Below are 16,064 nucleotides of genomic sequence, written 5' to 3'. Positions count from 1 at the left end.
ATCATTTGAAGTTGCTATTGCACCAGAAATTGTGGATAAAAGACAGTTAAGTACACATTTATAGCTTAGAAGCAAGTTATAAAAATCTAGTTGATGTGCTCATTGCAGAGGGTTGGACCTTTAAAGGTCCCTTCCAACCCAACCCATTCTACAAGTCTATGAAAAATTGTTGATCACTAGAGAAGCCCAATCCGTATCTAAAGGAAAAACAGACTGGAAAGGTCAGGTAATAGAGAGGAAAATGTGATTTCGTGTTTGTGTGCATGTTGCTGCCTCTGCACCAGGACATTAAAGGTGGCACATTAACACGCAGCTTTCTGAGAGGGCTGAAAAACCTCTTCCCACACGGGTGACATGTCACGAAATTCAGAGAAGGAGCTGAAACTGTGTTGGAAAAGCACAGGAAACAAGCAGGGTCAGTTCTCATAGAGCAGCAGTGAGCTGAGTGGGTTTGTAAAGCTGGTACAAAGTCAGTGAACACACCAGGACTCTGCCTCCTCTGCTTTTCAGAGCTAAAAATGGAAATATAGAATATCTGTTAATACAACGAAGGCGGCTGAGACACCCAACCATGTGCACCCTGTTTTTCAGTTCTTAAGAACTTTACTGCACATTAACTATTTTTGATGAAAATTTCCATTCCATGCCCTCTCAGCCCCATTTTAAAGTAAAATTTTACAGCATATATCAGCCATATCACAGTCTGAATTCTATAGAAAAACCCAAGGGGAATTAGTGAGTCTGGTTTTGGGGCCAAGGTGAACAGTATGTGGTGAGATCACTCTGACTAAAAGAATAAAGTAAATACAATAATAAAATAAATAAATTGTACATTTGGTAATAGTCCTGTAGAAAACAAATAGCTTGTGATGATATATATAAGTTTTCAATAAGTCTTCAATAGATTATGCTGGATTAGATGCATTTCCTGTGCTGTAAAGGCTGTGACAAGTGTCTTGAGCAGGGTGTTGAAAAAATAATAAGAATTGAGAGCTTTTGGGCTGACATAAAGTATGAATAGTACAAAAATGACATTCCTTACATGCCTAAGGAAAGTTTGTCTGTTACTGTCTGAGCCTGAGCAATCACAAACATCCCCAGGCCGTGTCCCTGTCACGAAACCAGAAACTATATTGGCTGAGAGGGCAGAAAAGAGGAAGAACTTGCAAATGGTGCTTCAAAGTGAGTTTTGGTTTGGTCAGATTTTATCTGGGATTTTCCTCTACTCGTATTTTAGGGACTTTTGCCCTTGAAATGGACCTTCCATCTTTGCCTTTTGGTTCCATGGTCTTTGTTTATGGTGGAAGTGTGCTGGTGGTGGAGGTGGAGCAGGGCTGGTGTGGGGGGTCAGGTATTGTTTTCCTGGCAGAACTCCCCAAATAAACAGCAAGCAAAACCTGCATTTGAAATCCAAGCAGGTCTCAGCTGGGGGGTTCTTCTCAAAACCCGTGTGTGTTTTGTATTTTTTCTCTGCCCATTAAAATGTTTCATGAAGGGAGAACAAAGGGTGTTGGGTCTGTGGGGTCCGGTGGTCCTGCTCCTGGCAGGCTCTGCTTGAATCTGCTCCACCTCACAGTTCCCTTCTTTTGGGAAGTGTGGAAAAAATTTAAGTGTGTCCCACTGAGAACAAGAAAGCTGGGTTAGGACAAAATCCCAACAAATCTTTTTGTGTGCTCAGGTGGGGATCCTGAACTATGTGGCCTTGCTTGAGCTCAGCTAGCTGACATCTTGTAGTATCTCCCAGCTGATGGGTTTATCCTCTTTTTTCTTTATTAACGCTCAGTTCTTTTTGTATTGTGGGGTATTTTTGTGGAGAGGACTCTCTCTCTCTTGTGGAGATCTCCCAACTGCACTGGAGGCTTGGGAGCCAAGGCTGGCTTTCTGGGGCCCCTCCTTCCAAGCAGCAGCTTAGCTCCTTCCTTCTGGTTCAAGGAAGATTTGCAAATAGTTTCAGAAGTATTTAACATCTCCATCTGCTTTTTCTTAGTTTTCAAGGCATGCAAAATTTTAAAGGGGTTATTTAATAGTGTTGTGCATTTGGTTTTTTGCTTAAAAATGCTGGAGTTCCTAGGCTTCAACCACTCTTCCTTTACTAAGGACATCTTGGCCATGGCAAGTCATAGGCAGGAACTTGAGTTTTTACCAAATATTATTCTCTGCCAAATATTTCATTAAGTCTTAATAGTTTAGTAACCAAACTGACTTAGAACAACCCGCCTTTAGAACTTCCTCTCCCTATTTTGTAACTTTTCATCCTTGATACCAAAAATTTGTGAGGTCTTTGTCTGTGTGTGAGGAAAAATGCTTTCTGTGGGCTCCAGATCTGTTCATTGGCATCATCCAAAGGAATTAGATGTGAGTTTTGGCAGTTGTGGGTGCCTGGTTTTGTGTTTGTGCCCCAAATCACTGATTTTGTGGTTGTAACTCTTGTTGAAGGATGAACCATCATCCCCATCTGCTGGTGGTGCCCTGGGCTGGAGATTTGCTCACTCTGCCATCCAAGTTCTCTGTATCACTTCTATTAAGATTAAACAGTTTTGTGAGTCATAAAATTCTCAGTCACTTAAAAAAACTATTTACAAGTTCTAAAAGGTTATACTGAATTGACCAGTGGAGTAATTATGATTAATGTACATATGAATATACTGGGCAAAAGGTCTAAATACTGAGAGCTTCTACATCTGAGCAAAAGCCCTTTCACTGCTGGCAGTGGGAAATGAGTTCATACACAAATGCTATAGGAGACAACTACCCCTAAAGCTGTACTCAATGAAACAATGCCCACATTTATCCAGTTCCAAAGAATTAGATCTTAAATAAACACAGTTTTACCATTTTATGAATATTTTTTGGCTGAGTTAAGTATGTTTTCCATAGGCAAAGCAATGAAAATTAATTTTCTATCTGTGTAACATTTCTGCCTGTTGGATGCTGCAACAGAGTCCGGAGGAGCTGCCCTAATGCTCTTCTGGCCACAACCTGTCCATACCATAATATTACTATGTGGGTCTGTTGAGGGATGCTGAGGGACAGCAGAAATTTGTCCTGGTCAAAAGAGACATTTTGGAAAATGGAGATGCATTTTTAAAACAGGAATTCCTGACACTGAGCATGGGAATATCTGGAAAAGTCGTTAGTAAATAATAAGTCAGAGATTGGATGTTGGTTTGTTTGGTTCATCCCACAAAGTGTTTTGTAAATGAAGCAGTACTTAAGGATTTTTTTAGTATTCTGGGAATTGCTGTGATTAGAAACAAGAGTAGGAACTATTAACCAAACCAAAGACAGCTCTGTTAAAAAGCAGCACATTTGATTTATGAATCTGCAAGAAGGCACTGGTTTTATATTCCCCTCACATTTTAAAACATCTGGACAATCTTTTTAATACTATGCCCACACAGACATCAAAATATATTGAGCTTCACTTATATATCATTTAAAAGGGGTTGTTTTCAATTAGATTAAAGTTAATATCTTTAACCTTTTGCATTTAAATTTTATGGTGCTGTGCAGAAATAATTACTGGCTTGTCTGTATGTTCCAGTAATCATGCTCTCAATTATTTCTTCCCCATATTATTGCCAAGGGGATGTGTCTGGAAACTCAAATTTAGCATTCAAGTGGCAAGGATGGAAGGAACATGCAGTTTGATTGTGAATGTGTGCTGTGCTGTTAAATGTTATTTTTTTCTATGATAGTATCATGTTTTTTGGGCACTTCTCAAACACAGGGAAAGCTTTTGTGGCAGTGTCAGAGTTTCTCCAGACTGAGCCTAAGGCTTTTGAAGCAATATTTGTTGAAGTCTGCTCTATCAGATTAAAGGCTTTACACTGTTGAAGCAAAACCAATACACATTTAGTTTTAAGTACATTTTGGCAGAGATAGGGGAGAAGAAAAAAAGGGGGGATGGAGACTAGAAATGGAGGAATCTTTCAGCCTCACGAGTGATACCAAACCAGCAGTACTGTCAGGCTTATTTTAAACACATAATTGAAGTGATAATCCGGAAGGGGAAGAAACAATAGACACTAGGAAAGGGTTGGAATTAGCAATATGTAGGTAAAAATGTGAAGAATGGAGTGACTTCGGAAGCCATGAAGGAGGTAAAGCAGAGAGGAGAATGTTCCTGTGGTGTCCCAGCTGATGGTTGCAATGAGTGTGACCTCAAACTGAAAATATGGAGAAAAGCCAATGGATAACCAAGGCTTTCCATGTGGTTTTTGTTTGTAACTCAGCCAGTGCCCCCAAAGAGTGAAAAGAAATCAGTGTATTCTTGTTGTGACTGCCTTTGGTTGAGACCAGATCCAGATTTCAATCATAATAATGTAAAGATCCCTTGAATTGCATACGGCAATTTATCAACGTGATCATTTAATTTGTGCCTCAAACTGTACAAAGCCATTCCTGACAATTTTAATTGTTCCTTTTTTTTCCAGTCGGAGTCAAGTTGCTCCTGGAGAGGTGCAGACAGTCCATTTCAGTTGTGTGGAGGATCCCACAGTCACATAAATGCAGGTGTGTTGGTTTTAATGTTTGGGGTTTGTTTGTTTTTCAGTGGGAGGATTAATTTCATAAACTGTAGAATTGGTGGTTTGGGCTTTTGTTGTTAATTGAGCTAATACTTAGTAAAACATGGAACACAGACCCCAAATCATCTGTTTCCTTTCGTCTCTTTCTATTTGAGCACTGGGTATAAAATGCAAAATGCATTTTCTTTTGTGTCAGAGGTGTCTTCTTATGCATTCTTGGCAGTCTAAAAGCTTTTGCTTTAAATCTACTTAGTGCTACTCTTCCTTCTGGGGAGAGAGAGAAGTAGTAATAAAAAATAACTCTCCAATAAAGCTTATTTCACCATGACTCATTAAGTATCAGGAGTTTAAAACACAAAGGGTGAGAGGGGACAAAACAATCAGAAATATTTAGCTGTTAAGGGGACTGTAAAAATAGAAGCTGCCTTTTTAAAAAAGGAAACATAAATTGAACTGTTTATATTATCCAGTCTCAAGTGCTGTTTTTCAGCCAATTAGGTGCCTAAGGATGTGAAAGTTATTTTTGCTTTACGGTAAGAAGAGAAACCTTCTAAAACAGTTGTGGAACCACCAGAAGAGAAGGGAATTATTTGGAGCAGAGTTCCCAGAAACAGAATAATCAGTGACATTTGATTTTTCACTTTTTATCTCGTTGGTTTGGAATAATCAGGTTTCCAATGTGAAGATTTTGAGAAATGTGGTGCCTGGCCCATCATAGTAAGAAGTGGCCTCACTAAGTGATGGATTTGTGTTCTGATAAACATTCAAACTCTCCTTCACACTTTCCTTAACTATTTTTCCTCTGCTTTCAGTATCTAAACGTAAAAGAAGATTGCAAAGCCATGGCTTTCTGTGCAAAGATGAGGAGCACAAAGAAGAGTGAAGTAAACCTGGAAGTTCAGCATCAGGGCTTAGAAATCCTCTTCTACCTGCAAGATAAAGACCCCATTTGTTACACCAGTGGGGAGTTCACCTCAGAGGAGCTGTGCATTGAAGCTGCCCAGAGGTGTTGTGAGTACCTGGATTTCATTTGATTTGATTTGATATGATTTTATTCCCAGTATCGAAAGTGATGCATCCTCTGCATTTGAGTCAGTGTTTGTACAAGCAATGTGCATTTTTTGTGGTCTAGGATGAAAACTTTTGCCAAGGGGCTGTTTGGTCAGTTCTTAAACAGGATCTCTCCTGTGTTGTGTCACTCTGGGATGTGACTCAGCAAAATACTCAAAAATATATGTAATTCTCCAGGAAATAGTGGATTAAATCTATGTTTATCTCACAACCCACTGTACTTTTATATTTACAATTCTGAGGTTAATTCCTGCCCTGAAGCCAATTTTGTGTCCCCATGCTAACTAAATGTTATTCAGCTAATGTGGGAGTGGTGAATCTGGCTGTGTAAACAGGTGAACTGGGCAGGAGTTTTCCTGCAGCTTTAAAATGATTTCTTTTCCCAAGTCACGTGGATTCTTGGAACACTGAATACCCTTCAGTTCATTTGCTGCTCTTCTATTGGAAAGGTGGAAATGAGGGGAATCTGCAGGACAAACCTCATCAAAGAAGTACTGATGTTGTTTTTTTAATAGTTTTAATTGAAGTTAAGGGTATTTAACCACCCACCTATTTCTGTCAGCATGGAGGAGCCCATGTACTGTGCAGCTGCTCCCAGTAATTTCTGCTGGAAGTTTAAAAACTTTATAGAAGTTCTTAAAATCAGCTTTTCTTAAAAGCATTCTTTCTGCCTTCTCTTGTTTTTCACTAATTCCACTGCACACAGCAATGAAGTACAAATTCTTGCCCATTTGAGCAGGGCTGGTCCCTGCTGAAATCCCAACTGGAATGTTATGATGGCACCTGTATCCTGCTTGTTACCTGCACAAGTCAGTGGCTGCCCAACCCCACCTCCTGTGAACTTTGAAATTAGGCTCAGATTTTATTTCCTTGGCTTCTCTTCTCCCCAGTTCACAATGGAAATAGTTCCAGTGGATGCTGCAGGAAACAGGAGCAAGGAATTCAAACAACAGACCTGTAAACACTCCACAGCCTGTTTTTCTCTGGGATGATGTAAATGCAAAGGTTAAAGCAGATCAGCCTGGACATACAAGTCAAAGTCTGTTCTTTGTGGAAATCCCTCTGTTGAGTGAGCAAAGAATGTGACAATGGCACATTCTGCTTGTTTGCTAAAACCTTCTCTTGGAACTATGGGGGCAAAATTCATTCATAAAACAAAGTGGGGGTACTGCTGAGTGGTTTTGTTAAAATACCTATTTCTGTGATGTGGGAAAAGTAATTTCCTCTCAAATTCAGGGCAAAATCAGGATTTCAGAATCAGTTTCATATTGGGAGTAGCTGTTTAATACACAATAAAACAGAAGGATTGAACCAATGTGCAGGTTCTGCTTCAACCTTAACTTTCTAATATGTTGGAATATTCTAATGTACCAGTCTCAGTTTCTTTTCAACCTGAAATATTTGCTGTCTGCATTTGGATTTTGGGTGTGTGCATTGTGGCCTTGTGATTTACCCGTTTGTGTATTTTTCTGTGCCAGCCGTGTCTCCTCTGTGCCACAACCTCTTTGCACTGTATGATGAGAACAAAAGGCTCTGGTATGCACCAAACCAGGTCTTTAAAATCGATGAGAAAACATCCTACAGGCTCCACTATCGCATGAGGTAAGAGAAAACCACCTGAAAAATGATCCTCAACCACATTTAAATGCTCCAAACTGTTATTCCTGAACTCCCTGAAGGAGCAGGAAAGCAACACCAAAAGCAGCCGCTTGTTTTGCACAGCTTAGATAAGAGATGAACAGCAGAAGACTAAAATATCTCCTAATTTCTTTTCATCTTTGCTGTCTAACCTTGAAAAAAGGCCCAGGAGTTGATAAACGACAAGAACTCGTATTCACAAAGCTGGCAGTGAACAAGCTAAAAGCTAAATTGAAAAATCAGCTCAGAAACATTGGGGGTTTTATGTCAGTGTTTTCATGTTTTGGTTTCCATTTGAAGTGCTCCAAGTGAACAGTATTCCTGGTGAATGAGATGGGAATTTTACTATTGATTACTTATTTTGCTATATTGATTTATATTTATATTTATATTATTATAGATATATATATTTATATTAACATATAAATATATATATTTACTATTACTAATATTTGTATATAATCTATATTATATCATATATAGTGATATACGTGTTTATATATTATATAATCTCAATCTATTATTTTTATATTATGTTATTTATATTATTATTATTTTTATTATTATTTATTTACTAGCACATTGTGCTTCCTTTTTTACATTTAAAAATAATAAAAATATTGGTTTTATTCTTTCTTTTCCTCTTGCAACAATATGAGCTTTAAGTGTACGACATAGGAGAAAAATATGTAAAATAAACTTTGCTTACAGGAACAATTAGTTTAGAAACTTCGCCCATTTTCCTAAGGCAAGTCAACAGATAATTTTTGTCAATTCTTCAAGATACAACTGTAAGAAAATAAACTTTTCAGTAATATTCCCTCTGTGCCTTAAAATGTAATCCTCACACCCAGGGTCAGTTTGGGATACAGGGAGATGTAAACTGAGGGCTTTGCTGATCCTTGGACTGTAGGTGTTCCCATTTGATCTCTGCCAGACTGGAATTGTTACTGTTGGATGAACTGCTCCAAGGAAAAATTACTGACAGTCATCAAAGGTCTTTGCTTTTCAAATAATCATAATCCCAGTCCTTATTTCTGGAAGAGGAAGAGGGCACCATAGTCTTTTCTTTTTTCTCTAGCACAGTCTATTAGTGCTATTAATGACTTAACCTTGGCTAATCTCAGATTTAAACAGCTCTGATTAAGTTGGGCAGATAAACACCACAGGATAATGGAATTGAGTGACTCTAAGTGAGGTTCTGAGGACTCTAATGGCCTCTTAGAGAGCATGGAGGGCCCTTTCTTGCTTTGAGATCACTCACTTTAATAATAGACTGAATAATACAACATTTCTGGTGTAATGTAAACCTGGAGTGTTTTCCCCTGAAACTCCTTGTTTTTCTTGGTAAAAAAGGTGTTGTTTTAAAAGTATAGTTGTGGGGATTTAATCCTCTGTTGAGAAGTGTGATGCACTTTGTAATTTTGGTTTAGAAACCAGATTTTGCTGTGTTTGGTGGTGTTTGGTATTGATATGTTCCAGCTGTGGGTGAGTGATGAGAGCAGGTAATACCACCTTTCTTAAAACTGCTTAAACAGCTCCCTCTTATAAATCTTCTTTGGCTGTTCATAACCCAAAGATGAGTGATAATTAATAACAATTCTTCTGTTGTTCGCTGAAAATAATTATGGGTACATGGACAAAATTAGTCTATGCTGAGCTTTATTTTTTTGACATTTTTTTGCTGTACCATTTTATAATTTTCTGGAAAATTTTCTGTTGTACCATTTTGTAGGATGAAGCTGTGTAAAATACTCTGGTTTTTATAATTAAAAGTTCTGGTGGTTTATTTTTTTGAGCTTTGCAGTTGGGATTTAAAGTTTGGCAGGGAAATCTCTTTTGTCCCTTGTACTCCATGTGTGAAAACTGGCAAAATTTGGGCCAAAAATATGTATTTTACATCATTTCATATGCATTTAAGAAAGAGTTAAGCACCAAAATCTAAAGATTCTTATCTCCCCAGGAATAAACACTGTAGTGTAGTGGTGAAGTGGTGTTTTCCTTTCTTTCTTTTCTCATTTATTGTGTGTCTTGGCTTGGGCATCTGAACTGAGAGCAGGGCAGCGCTGCAAGATTGTGAGCAATAGGGTTGTGAAACTGTTCTCTAAATGAATCTTGTTTGTTCTGAGCTCTGCTAGAGGCAGAATTCCTCTGAAAAAGGAAAATTATGTGGGCTTATTTAACAGTGCAGTGCATTAAATGTATAGAATAATTTAGAAACTAAATTGGCAGCCTCATTTCTGTAATTTCAGTACATTGATAAATTTGCTCTAGTCTTGTCCTATTGAAATTATATCTCGAAAATGAATGTTTGTGACTCGTGTGAAATGCTTTTAGATGTTTGATTTTCTCACATTGCTGAAAGCTTATTGTTTTCTGATGGTATGAACTTCCCATCCTCCTCAAATCAGTGTCAGCTGCTGCTACACTTCTGGTAATATTTTAAAAGGACTTGCTTTATACTTTGTAACTTGCCTGTATTTTTTACACTTGCCTCAAAAAAAAAAAAAAGCTACAGCATAAGAAAGTACAGTATTTTGTAATATCCTGGTTTAATGAGCACGGAGCTGGTGGAGGAGGAGTTTAACTGTTCCGTAGCTGGATGGTGTTTCTTGGTGCAGAGAAAGGATCTAATTCCTTTTTAGTGGAAGTTGTGGCAGAGGAGTTGGAATGAGATGAGCTTTAAGGTCCCTTCCACCCCAAACCACTCCATGTTTCTGGAAACTCTTGGAAGAAGGACTATCAGAGCTGCTGTAGGTGAGAGAGAACAGCAGGTCCCTCTTCCAGCATTTCCACCACTCCTTGGCCAGGTGCAAAGCTGCACCTTCCCAGGGGTGACCCTCTGGGGCTGAGTCCCAAAATCCCTCTTCTAGGCTTTCACCCGTGCCCTGGACTAAAATGCTCTAGAGGAGGGCTGAGCCCTGCTCCTGAAATTCAGGAGCACACAGTCTCCTTTCCAGCTCATTTCCAGGACTTGGGAATTGGAAAACTTGTGCTGCTGTTCCTGTTTCTGGAAGTGGAATAGCAATAGTCTGTCCCCCCCTCACCGCAAATCCATTGGTCTCCTCGAGGAAGAGATTCTCCTTTATACAGTTCCTCAAACAATGGGGCTCTAATTGTTTTTGTAACTTGTAAGAGTTGTCTCAATCAGTGCAGTTTAATAGGAAAAGGATCAAATCCTCCTCTCAATTACAAACAATACACAATACCTTGCCCATAATTATTTTCAGGAAATAACAAAAGCATTGGAGTTATTAATTATCACTCATCTTACACAGAAGATACGGAAACAAAGTTATTTCCTGGAGGCAGAAGGATTTACTTTGCTCTGCTTTTCAGGCTTCAGTCAAAGGAGTTCTGAAGGCTCTTAAAGTCTTTGTCAGGAGTTTTTTGGCACAATTGTGTGTTGGTGTATCTCCCTAACAAGTACTTAACTAAAAGTACTAATTGTGTTCTGCTTTTAAGATCCTGACTCTGCACTGAGGCTGATACACACCAGCCTTGACCACTCCAGAACTGGGGCTTTATCCATGAACTCCAATTCTGGTCAGACACAAGTCACTAAAATACAGTCACATAATTTAAAACATGTTTGCATGTGACTTCCCTATTTGTAAACATAGATTTCAGTCCTCCCTTTGTATTAAAGCATTTTATATCTATCTGTCTATCTATCTGTCTGTCTGTCTGTCTCAGTCATGGAATGGTTTGGGTTGGGAGGGACTTCAAAGCCTATCCAGTCCCACTCCCTGCCATGGGCAGAGACACCTTCCACTAAACCAAGTTGCTCCCACCTGGCCTTGGACACTCCCAGGGATGGGGCAGCCACAGCTTCTCTGGGCAATCTGTGCCAAGGCCTCACCACCCTAACAGCCAAGAATTTCTTCCCAATATCCCATCTAACCCTGCCCTCTGGCAGCGGGAAGCAATTCCCTTTGTCCTGTCCCTCCAGGCCCTTGTCCCAAGTCCCTCTCCAGCTCTCTTGGAACCCCTTTAATCACTGGGAGGCTGCAATTAGGTCACCCCAAAGCCTTCATTTTTCCAGACTGAACAATCCTAATTTTCTCAGCCTTTTCTCATAGGAGAGGTGCTCCATCCCTCTAATAATAATAATAATAAATATATATATATAATCATTTCTCCCCAGTTCCTCAGGTGAGGCTCTGGAGCACTTAAGGCGACATTTAAACAAAAGATTGACAGATTTTGCCTTTTAACTGATTTTCTTTTCAAAGTTCAAAATCTGTATCTAGTGTAAAAGGAGGGCTTCCCCAGGAGTTTGCAAAGTTTATTTCTCTTTTCTTGCCAGATACTACTTCACCAACTGGCACGGGACCAGTGAGAGCGAGCCCTCGGTGTGGAGACATTGCCCAAGGAAGGCAAAGGCCTATGAGAAGAAGCTGGCACCAGAAGGAACCCCAATTCTTGATGGATTCTCCCTGGAATACATCTTTGCACAGGTAAGGGGTCACTTGCAGGTATCTCTGACATTGTACAAAAACTGTGGGACTGCTTGAAAGACCTCTTTTCAAACTTCTAAAATACATATAATGTACCTGTTAGTGTTGATAAGTGTTTTCTGTGCTTCTGTGTGGTGGGGAGAAGAGAATTTGCTGCACGAAGAACAATCCATTGATAGGCAGAATGTGTGAAAAAAGTCTATATTTTTATAGGTACTTTCTTTTAATAGTAAGTAATTTTGGATATAAATTCAGTTACCTTTTGTGAAACATTTACATGTAACTTTAATACTTATAGTCCTACAGAGGAACAGCAGCAGCATTAAATCATAAAGCTAAAATACATCTGGCAGTATTGTGTCCTTTTAAATGAGTCTTTTTTCTTGTGGGGTGTTAAAACATAGATAAAAATTGACTGATAATCGCACTGTCCCACTGCCTGATTATGTGCAGTTTTACTTTTCTTCTCTTGTCCCAAGTGGTTTTGCAAACCAAAAACTGGTTTCACAAAAAAATGGGAAGATTCAAGTTGATGGAGGCTTGTGAAATAAGTAAATTGAATGCACTGAGAAAAACTCATGTACTGTTAATTCTGAGTGTAGTTACTGCAGAATTTTCAGACTCTGAAACCTGATCTTATCCTTCAAAAAAAGGGACAACATGAAGCTGCTCCAGTGAATCCTTGTTATGTAGCTGCGAAACCACAATGAAAGAAAATACCAGAGGAACACTAATGCAATAAGGCAACAGAAATGTCTTTGCTCTTTGGTAACCGAATACATTTCAGGCTGTCCCAGAGCAAAGCAGAGCACAGACTTTGCAGGCTTGGCTTTTATTGTGGCTTAGAGATGAGCCCATGAGGTCCATGGAGACCTTGGATAGGGAAGGGCAGTGATAAAGCAGAGACACAAAGTAGTTACTGGGGACAAGAAAGCAAATGTTGAAGGTGCTGGAAGAGGACAGAGGTGGTGATTTCTTTGGTTAATTGAAAAAAAAAGGGGATTTTTGGTGGGCTGATGTATAAGTGAAGGGGATGGGTTTGAGTCTTGGGAGGCTCTTGTTGCTCAGGGAGATCTGTGACCTTTTGCTGGCTCGTGGACAAAGTGGCAAATACCAAAGCTGGAAACTTGCTCTGTTTGTTCCTATTCAGGGTCAATATGACTTAGTGAAAGGCCTGGCACCGATCCGGGACCCCAGAAATGAACAAGAGGTTCATGAAATTGAGAATGAATGTCTGGGCATGGCTGTCCTGGCAATCTCCCACTATGCCATCAACAAAAAAGTGAAGCTTCCAGAGCTTCCCAAGGATATCAGGTGAGCTTGGATAAATTCTTTGTCACTGTTGGTGCTGCTGTTTTTCTCTTCCAGGAGGGGTTTTAACTCCTAGTATTGTTTTTCCTTCTAGTTACAAGCAGTATATTCCTGAAAGTTTGAACAAGACCATCAGACAGAGGAATTTCTTAACCAGGATTCGGATAAATAATGTTTTCAAGCATTTCCTTAAAGAGTTTAACAACAAAACCATTTGTGACAGCAGTGTGTCCCCACGGGACCTGAAAGTGAAATATTTATCCACAATGGAGACCTTGACTAAACATTATGGAGCAGAGATTTTTGAGACTTCATTTTTGCTGATTTCTTCTGAGAATGAAATAAATAGATTTAATTGTGGAGACAATGAGAAGTATGAAGTCATGGTAACAGGAAACAATGGCATTCAGTGGAGGCTCAAGCCAAGTGTAAGTACCCTGTGATAACTGGGAATTAGAGGATTCTTTTGGGAGCATAACAACTGTTAAAAATTATCTTCAGACACTGCAGATCAACTTTTTATTGAAAGGACTTCTATAGGAATACAGGATTATGCAGGCTGGGAGAACCTCAGGAAGTGTCCAGTTTAACCCCCTGTTCAGGGTTAGCTTTGAGATCAGACCTTTTCCTCAGGGCTTTATCCATCCAGGTGTTGAAAAATTCCAAGGATGGACCCTGAACAACCTTGGTGGGCAACCTGTTTACCAGGAAAATTAAAGACTCTACTGTATCTACCAGACCAGACACAGCTCAAAAAGCATTAAAAAATTAAATAGCTTTATTAGATATATTTGAATGGATTATATTCTATATTATATTCCATATATTATAAATTATTATATAATTATGTAATGAATTTGTAATGAAGTTTTGTTTTAGAGTAAAAAAAAAAAGCAAAAAAAAAAGCACTTTTCTTATTATACTTTTATCCAAAATGTATTTGCAGTCTGTACAGACAGAGAAAGAGAAGAAGAAAAAATCTGATGGCAAAAACAAAAAGGATGAAGAAAAACACAAACTTCGGGAGTCATGGAACAATTTTTCCTATTTTCCTGAAATCACCCACATTGTCATTAAGGAGTCTACAGTCAGCATCAACAAACAGGACAACAAAAGGATGGTAAGAACCAAACCTGGGATGGGTTTCCCTTCCATGGGGAGCCATAGGGGTGGTTGGGCAGCAGGTGAACACATCCTTGAGGAACATTTTTAATGTAAATGACACTGAAATATGTTGCCCTTAACACTGGACAGATGCAAAAGTGCCCATGAGAAGTTGGTGAGTGCAGTTGTTTCTCTACACTGGCACAAGAGTTTCCCTTCCAGATCTTGTGGATTAGAGGAGAACTTGGGATGCTGGAGAATGGAAGTTTCCAGCCTGTAATGAGTGGGGAGGATAGAGAATGATCAGTGTTGGCTCCTTGAGTAGAACAATTTTTAGCCAAAAATCTGGCTGTTAAACATTCCTGCAATGCTTTAAGAGAGCTGTAAGGATTCTTTCCAAGGATATCTCTGTGTTGTAGGAACTGAAGCTGTCCTCCCACGACGAGGCCCTGTCCTTCACGTCCCTCATCGACGGCTACTTCAGGCTCACAGCAGATGCCCACCACTACCTGTGCACAGATGTGGCTCCTCCACTCATTGAGCACAACATCAAAAACGGCTGCCATGGGCCCATCTGGTCAGTAAAATGTGCCACTTTTATTTTTCCACTTGGATAATTAGTCCTCTAATGCTGCTGCATAGGAAATCCATGGAGGAAATCTGGTATTTGGATGGTTGGTCATTACCAGAAGGTTGTAAAGCAACTTGGTTTTGTTAAGGATTATATGGGAAAAAATCACTCTTTTCTCTCCACAGAAATTTATTCATCTATAAAACCAAATTTTCCTCACCAAGGGCATATTTTGTGACTTATTTCACCAGTGGCTATGAACAGATGGGAATATTTTAGGTACAGCTGAAGTGTATCTACACTGACCCTGGCAGTCCTTGGAAGGATGAACAAAGCCTTGGGTTTTTTAAATACCTAAAAGAATTGTCTTCCCTTCTACCCACCTTTTGGCTTTTCCTTTTATGTTTAAGATGCAAGATCTAGGAAACTGTATGCACCATATGTTGGTTGCAGAATTTCCCCTTGATAAATCTTTCCTCCCCTGCTCTGTGCAACTCAGAGGTCTTTTCCAACTGGTTTGATTCTGTAATAATAACAATAACAATAATAATAATATATTTTGGATGCTCATTTTTTGGTTTTCCTCATGGAACATTCCCTTCCAGCACGGAATATGCCATCAACAAACTGCGCCAGGAAGGGAATGAGGTGGGAACATATGTGTTGAGATGGAGCTGCACGAACTTTAACCACATCCTCATGACAGTGACTTGTTTGGAAGGCTCAGAGGTAGGTCAGATGTGGCATTCCCAGCAGGAATCTGATAATGAGCTGAAGACTCCAGAACATCTCCACTTTTAGCAATAAAACATGATGGAAATTAAGCATTTAAAACTCATATGGTGTGAGAATGACATAGAGAATTTGTCACTGCAACTTACCTTGAATGGTTCCAATTCCCTTGAGAACCTTCTTGAACATGGACTTAATTATATGGATGTATTTCTGTTCCCACACTGGCCTCAGCTGGGAGTCTGACTCGATATTTTGGGAGAATATTTAGAGTGTTCACACAAGAATAATAATTGTAAAAATGCATATAAACTCTTAGGGAAAAATGTTAATAGAATCAATGGTGAGGTCAAGAAGGGATATTTGGTACTGGGTTCATTTTCTGATGATATTTGCAAAAAAGTAGCTGATCAGCACTGTCTTCCAACAGACAGGGCAGTGAGGCAGTGAAACAGGAAAGGAATTTTGTCTTGGAAAACATTCAGGCTGATTGTGAAGCTTTGGGAGGGAAGGGAGAGGTGAGGGAGCAGGTGTAGGGGGGAGACCTTGAAAAGTCTTGAGATGGGCTAGTCCAAAAGTTAATTTTTTCTTCCTCACCACCTTTGAATGAAACTGGAAGGTCTCAACAACAGCCTGAAATCTTGTTTC

General features: G+C 39.4%; 1 protein-coding gene across 1 annotated transcript in view; it reads left to right on the top strand.

The window, feature by feature from the left end:
- The window catches only part of JAK1 (Janus kinase 1), a 51,690-nt gene that overhangs the window by 23,557 nt on the left and 12,069 nt on the right, over positions 1-16,064 (top strand). Inside the window, exons 2-10 of the mRNA XM_027694505.1 lie at positions 4,437-4,515; positions 5,342-5,540; positions 7,079-7,202; positions 11,548-11,698; positions 12,849-13,012; positions 13,104-13,437; positions 13,956-14,129; positions 14,533-14,690; positions 15,290-15,413. Coding sequence (XP_027550306.1) covers positions 4,510-4,515; positions 5,342-5,540; positions 7,079-7,202; positions 11,548-11,698; positions 12,849-13,012; positions 13,104-13,437; positions 13,956-14,129; positions 14,533-14,690; positions 15,290-15,413 — 1,434 coding nt within the window. The 5' untranslated portion in view covers positions 4,437-4,509. The remainder of the gene's footprint in view (positions 1-4,436; positions 4,516-5,341; positions 5,541-7,078; positions 7,203-11,547; positions 11,699-12,848; positions 13,013-13,103; positions 13,438-13,955; positions 14,130-14,532; positions 14,691-15,289; positions 15,414-16,064) is intronic.

This window comes from Neopelma chrysocephalum, unplaced genomic scaffold (genome assembly GCF_003984885.1).
Source record: "Neopelma chrysocephalum unplaced genomic scaffold, ASM398488v2 Primary Assembly neopelma1_97, whole genome shotgun sequence".
In the NCBI taxonomy this organism is placed as follows: Eukaryota; Metazoa; Chordata; class Aves; order Passeriformes; family Pipridae; genus Neopelma; species Neopelma chrysocephalum.
Note: the sequence above shows the minus strand (reverse complement) of the source record. Positions and strands in the feature narration are given on the sequence as shown.